This window comes from Culex pipiens, unplaced genomic scaffold (genome assembly GCF_016801865.2).
Source record: "Culex pipiens pallens isolate TS unplaced genomic scaffold, TS_CPP_V2 Cpp_Un0003, whole genome shotgun sequence".
In the NCBI taxonomy this organism is placed as follows: Eukaryota; Metazoa; Arthropoda; class Insecta; order Diptera; family Culicidae; genus Culex; species Culex pipiens.
This window is the reverse complement of record NW_026292820.1, coordinates 1,134,458-1,141,378: the sequence shown is the minus strand read 5'-3', so window position 1 is coordinate 1,141,378 and position 6,921 is coordinate 1,134,458. Positions and strand designations below refer to the sequence as shown.

Below are 6,921 nucleotides of genomic sequence, written 5' to 3'. Positions count from 1 at the left end.
CTTCCACATACATGATTTTGGTATGATTTCATGGTATTTTACCATCTATTACTGGGTAACCAAGAGCACATTTTGGTCGCTGGTATTTGCACAAGTAATACCAAAATTTGGTATTTTCATACCATTTTTAGTGCAACAGTTGCAGTTAGTGAAAAAACGGAAATGATCCATATGCATCAGCCAAATCTACTCACCTGATGATTACACGTTGTTCTCAGTGATATTCTTCACCACATCGAATGCATTTGTCATTGCATTGATAAACGGCCTGTGCTTGAAGTTCTTGAAGATTCTGAAAAACAACAAGATTGAAAAATAAGTGTTATTAAAATGAAACTGCATTGAAATTCACCAAAATTCAATAATCTGTCGATTAACTCGTTTTTCAAAATATTTGGTTATCCCAACATAGAGAAATTTCAACATTTAAAAAAAAAATCTTAGTGGGTATATACAAAAAAATGAAAATCAGCTTTAACATTTTTGGGTTTCAAGTCATTTTAGCGAAAAATTAATTATCTCGTCAAAATTTATTTAAAAAAAACCATGGTTTCAGAGGAATTTGATGAAACCATTCAATACCAAAATAATACCAAAATGTGCCATCCTGACTTAGACATTTTTTCACAATTTCAAGTCATTTCTTTAGGGAGTATATCAAAAATGTTTAAAATCAAGTTTGAAATTTCCGGTTTTCAATGGAAGCATTCGCTTTGAGACATCATTTTAGCGCAAAATTAATTATTTTGCCAAAATTGGTCAAAATTTTCCCATAGTTTCAGAGGATTTGATAAAACACTGTAATACCGAAAGAATACCAAAATGTGGTGTTCGACCATTGACAATTTCTGCAATTTTGCAATATCAAAACAATACCTTAAATTGGTATGATACCACATTTTGCTCTTGCATAATCCTTATGACAAATTTCAAAGGGTCCAGGAATACCAAAATTTGTTATTGATACCAGAGAAAGGTATTATTACGCATTTCCCTTGTTATTTACCCATGCTCGGGAAATGCTTTTAATTGCAATGGATTGTGATCAAAAGGGGCGTCCATGAAATATTTCACAATATTTAAGGACCCACCAACCCTTACAACCCCCCCCCCCCCCTCCTCATCCCCCTAATTTATTTAACAAAGATAATAACATTTTTTTAGTATGAGGCGTCCATAAAGTATGGCACACTAAAATCTGCAAAAATAAACCCCCTTCCCCCTATGCCCCACGCATTGTCACGCTTGCTATCCCCCCCTGAAAAGTCCGGCACGTTTTGTACCTTAATTTATTTTTTTATATTTTTACATTCTTTTTGTTCAATCAATACCTTGTATCATGTTTGATTTAGGAGTTAAGTTTATGAAACATCAAATAACTTTTTTGTAAATATTTTAAGCCTGAATTTTCATTACTTTTTTCCAGTACCCTTCGTAGTCTTACACAGTGAGTTGCATATGCCTAGCTCGACTAATTTCAGCACAACCGATTAGCAGAAAAAATCGAAATTTACGGTTGATTTGGCTGACGAGTGTTAGGTAGTGCGATTCTCGGCATACTGCAAAATAAGTTCATTGTGTTTTTACTGGATAAGGTACAACAAATGCATTATTAAAAAAAAAAACATTTTAAAACTCTGGCTTAAATAAATAAAATTGTTCGCTCTACAGCATTGCCTTGACGTTGTCGATTGCGAGATTCCTACTCAAAACTAGGTGTCCGAAGGCTTGATTGTTGAGGCTATTGCAAACCTCTTTTTACACCTTAGCTTCCATCCACCCCGGGATTCGAACTGGCGACCTTTGGATTATTAGTCCAACTGCCTACAAGCGACTCCACCGAGACAGGACCCAGGAAGACGACTCCTGGACTGAGCTAACGACATAACCTCTAGGTTAGACCGGGACCAACATTTACTCCCCGTCCGACGGAAGGCGTTATCAGACAAATCTCGTCTCAAAATATGCCACCGGGACCATCTGGGATCGAACCCAGGCCGACTGGATGAGAGGCAACCACGCTTACCCCTACATCAAGGGTGTAAAATATTTACAAAAAAAAGTTATTCGATGTTCAATAAACTTAACTCATACATCAAACATGATAAAAGGCATTAAGAAACATAGTTAAAAAAAAAAACGAAACTATTGGCACTACGCCCCCCGGGGCATGGCCTTCCTCTAACGTGGGATTTCTGCTCCAGCGCCTCTGACGAGACAGGAGAAACCGGGACCGACGTTTTACTTCACCATCCGATAGAAGCTCAGTGGATAAGGCGGGAATCGAACCCGCGTCTCATAGCATCATCGGGATCGGCAGCCGAAGCCGCTACCCCTGCGCCACGAGACCCACCCACATAGTTGTTAATGGTAGATATGATATACTTAAATCATTAGGCATGATTTACTTGAATCATCAATCGTGATTTCAACAATAACAAAAATTAAAAACATATCCTATAAAAATGATAAGCAATTAAATTGAACTCAGAATTAAACAATAAATAAAAATGTACAAAAAAAACAAGATTAGGGTATAAAACGTGTCGTACTTTTCAAAGGGGGGGGGGGGAGGCGTAGTCTGCGTGACTATTTGTGGCATAGAGGGGAGGGGGTTATTTTTTGATGATTTTAGTGTGCCATACTTGATGGATAACGCCTCATACTAAAAATAATGTGGAGATGAGGGGAGGGGAGGGGGGTGGTTAGGGTGGGTGGGGCCTTAAATATTTTGTTTATTTGTTTATTTGTTTATTTGAATCATCCGACAACTTGTGGTCTTAATGATAAAACTTAACTTAACTAAAGACAAATGCTAACAACATGAAACACAAAAACAGATTAAAGCTGGTGAGAGTACCAGAGTCGGGCTCGTTGTTGAAACTGCGGGGTGGAGATGTTGGGATCGTACAGGTGAGAAAATACGTTGAATCGGCTACACATGAAACGAACTGGTTCGTGCTGTCCATAGTTGGTGTTGCGGTGAGCAAGTTGTAGATATTGGCGTTGACGAAGTGGCCGAGCAGGTGTGTAGATTTGAATTTGAGCGCGAATCCAAGGAGTGTCAACTTCACCGGCCAGTACTTTGGCAACAAACGTTGCTTGTGAGACGTGCCGCCTCCGCTCGATAGTCTCTAGCTGCAAGACACGACAACGTTCTTCGTACGTGTTTCAACCGGCAGGATTCCTTGCACGGCGAAGGGCAAGCCGGGTGAATTTTCGCTGAACTGATTCGATTTTAGCAGTCCAAGTGCTCTGGTACGGACACCACACTACGGAGCAGAACTCGAGGATGGATCTTACCAGCGCGCAGTATAATGAACGTAAGCACGCGACATCTCGGAAGTCATCAGCGATCCTAAAGATGAATCCAAGCTGTCGATTGGCTCTGGACACGATTTCATGGAGGTGGATAGTGAAACACAATTTGCTATCAAGGGTAACGCCCAAGTCACGTACTTGGGTTACCCGAGCAAGAGTGTTTCCGGCGATGGCATAGTCGAAGACCACGGGTTTGAGTTTACGGTGGAAAGAGATTGTGCTACACTTTTCTATGCTGATCGTCAGGAAGTTACGCACGCACCATTCGTTACGCATTACCATTCGTTAAAGTGGTTTAACTGTCTTTGCAGAGCTGAGCAGTTCAAAACGCTTCTAACAACGGTGAAGATTTTGACATCATCAGCGTAAAACAACCGGCACCCTTCGCTTAGCAGCATCGACAGTTCGTTGGCGAAAAGTATGAACAGTAACGGACCTAAATTACTGCCTTGAGGAACGCCAGAGAGACTTATGAACATGTCTGACTCAGAGTTCCCAATCTTGACTCGCAGAATCCGGTTGGTTTTTTTTTTTTAATTTGTATTTATTCAGTTTTTCTTTTCCATGTACATTCATTCAGTTAAAATATTATTGAGTGTCCAATTACAATCGATGACTTTTCACCTCAATTTTAAATACTAGCAACTTTCATTTATTCATGAAATATTGTAGCTTTCGCTATTCAGTGATTTCAAATGTAGGAGGTCCTACATGTACAAAAGGGAAAAGGGATACCTTAAAACTAACTTATAAACTATATAAAGAGCGGATCAATGCAGCTGAAGACTGCAATGATTTTTGTCGAAATGCATCAATTATCTTATTGGACATAACATCCAAAGTGTCAACTTCGGCTAATTGATGAAGTTCACTGGTGCTGAACCAGGGAGGAAGTTTCAGAATCATTTTCAGAATTTTGTTCTGAATCCTCTGAAGTTTTTTCTTCCTGGTTAAGCAACAGCTTGTCCAGATCGGCACAGCATAAAGCATGGCAGGTCTGAAAATTTGTTTATAAATTAACAGTTTATTCTTGAGACAAAGTCTAGAATTCCTGTTTATAAGTGGATACAAACATTTAATATATTTGTTACATTTAACCTGGATACTTTCAATGTGATCCTTGTAAGTAAGGTTTTTGGCAAAAGCAAGTCCAAGATATTTCACTTGATCCTCCCACTTTAAATTTACCTCATTCATCTTTATAATGTGATGACTTTTTGGTTTAAGAAAATCAGCCCTTGGTTTGTGAGGGAAAATAATAAGTTGAGTTTTTGCAGCATTTGGAGTAATTTTCCATTCTTTCAAATAAGAATTGAAAATATCCAAGCTTTTTTGTAATCTTCTTGTGATGACACGAAGACTTCTACCTTTGGCGGAGATGCTTGTATCATCAGCAAAAAGTGATTTCTGACATCCTGGGGGCAAATCAGGCAAGTCAGAAGTAAAAATATTGTATAAAATTGGACCCAAAATGCTTCCTTGAGGGACGCCAGCACGTACAGGTAGTTGATCAGATTTGCTGTTCTGATAACATACCTGTAGAGTACGATCCGTCAAATAATTTTGAATAATTTTCACGATATAAATCGGAAAATTAAACCTTTTCAATTTCGCAATCAAACCTTTATGCCAAACACTGTCAAATGCTTTTTCTATGTCTAGAAGAGCAGCGCCAGTAGAATAGCCCTCAGATTTGTTGCTTCGAATTAAATTTGAAACTCTCAACAACTGATGAGTAGTTGAATGCCCAAGGCGAAATCCAAACTGCTCATCAGCGAAAATTGAATTTTCATTAATGTGCGTCATCATTCTATTAAGAATTATTCTTTCGAATAATTTACTAATAGATGAAAGCAAACTAATGGGCCGATAGCTTGAAGCTTCGGCAGGATTTTTGTCCGGTTTCAAAATCGGAACTACTTTGGCATTTTTCCAACTACTGGGAAAATATGCCAAATCAAAACATTTGTTGCAAATTTTGACCAAGCTACTTAAAGTTGCTTCTGGTAATTTTTTAATTAAAATGTAAAAAATGCCATCCTCACCAGGGGCTTTCATATTTTTAAATTTTTTGATAATAGATTTTATTTCATTCAGATCCGTATTAAAAACTTCATCTGATGATAATTCTTGTTCAACAATATTCTGAAATTCTATTGAAATTTGATCTTCAATAGGACTCAAAACATTTAAGTTGAAATTATGGGCACTCTCAAACTGCTGAGCAAGTTTTTGAGCTTTCTCCCCATTAGTTAATAGAATATTATCACCATCTTTTAAAGAAGGGATTGGTTTTTGAGGTTTCTTAAGAACCTTTGAAAGTTTCCAAAAAAGGTTTAATTTGTTCGACATCTCTTGCGAACTTTTCATTTCGCAGGAGAGTGAATCTGTGGTCAATAACCTTTTGCAAATCTTTTTGAATTCGCTTCAGTGCAGGATCACGAGAACGTTGATACTGTCTTCGGCGAACATTTTTCAGACGAATAAGAAGCTGAAGATCGTCATCAATAATGGGAGAATCAAATTTGACTTGGACTTTAGGAATAGCAATATTCCTAGCATCCAAAATTGCATTAGTTATAGATTCCAAGGCTGAATCAATATCAGCTTTCACGCAAAAAAGTCCGTTCGCGTAAACGTGAACAACGTACCATGAAAATGGAAACAAAGCAAATTTTATGATAAGATTTTGCACCGTGAACAAATGCATGTTTGCAATCGATTTTCATGAACGTTTGTTCACGAAAAACCGTAACGCCAGATCTGGTTACGTTTTTCCTAATCCCGTAATCATAAACAACGTTCATGGTATTAGGAAACAAATCATACATTTGTTCACGCTCATGCGAACAAAAAACATGAATTTGTGGGCGGAGCCACAGCTTTGAAACAGAGACGAAGAACGTTCAGAAATTATTCAACGGGAAAGTGACAGTTGTAGGGTACCATTCACTGATTACGTGACGAACTATTTAATTTTGGCTCTTGACCGGATTTAGTTTTCTACAGTCAGTTATTCGGATGGCAAAATTAGATAATTTAACCGATTTTGGAATTTTTGGCCGCAAATGACAAATACCGGGAACCTGCCCAATTCGAGGGCAGCCAACGGATCCTGGAACAACCTGGCCACTCCGGAACGGGCCACCGATTACCGGTGGCCATTTGGGGACACTTCGGAATTTGCAAGGAACCATGTCATGTGACGTATCAAAATTCATCAAATTAAAAACTGTGACCGTTTTAAGTGATACCAATGACCTCTGGCCAAACCTGGCCACTCCGGAACGGGTCACCGGTTACCGGTGGCCACTTGGGGACACTTCGGAATTTCCAAGGAACCAGGTCATGTGACATATCAAAATTCATCAAATTAAAAACTGTGACCGTTTTAAGTGATACCAATGTCCTTTGGCCCAACCTGGCCACCCCGGAACGGGTCACCGGTTACCGGTGGCCACTTGGGGACACTTCGGAATTTCCAAGGAACCAGGTCATGTGACGTATCAAAATTCATCAAATTAAAAACTGTGACCGTTTCAAGTGATATCAATGTCCTCTGGCCACTCCGGAACGGGTCACCGGTTACCGGTGGCCACT

The 6,921-nt window shown here is 38.9% G+C and overlaps 1 protein-coding gene across 1 annotated transcript in view; it reads left to right on the top strand.

Annotated features, from left to right (window-relative positions):
* Positions 1-2,823: 2,823 nt before the first annotated feature.
* LOC120431759 (uncharacterized) overlaps positions 2,824-6,921 on the top strand; it is a 17,221-nt gene continuing 13,123 nt past the window's right edge. The window contains exon 1 of the mRNA XM_052711351.1: positions 2,824-2,913. Within this exon, the coding sequence (XP_052567311.1) occupies positions 2,824-2,913 (90 nt within the window). The remainder of the gene's footprint in view (positions 2,914-6,921) is intronic.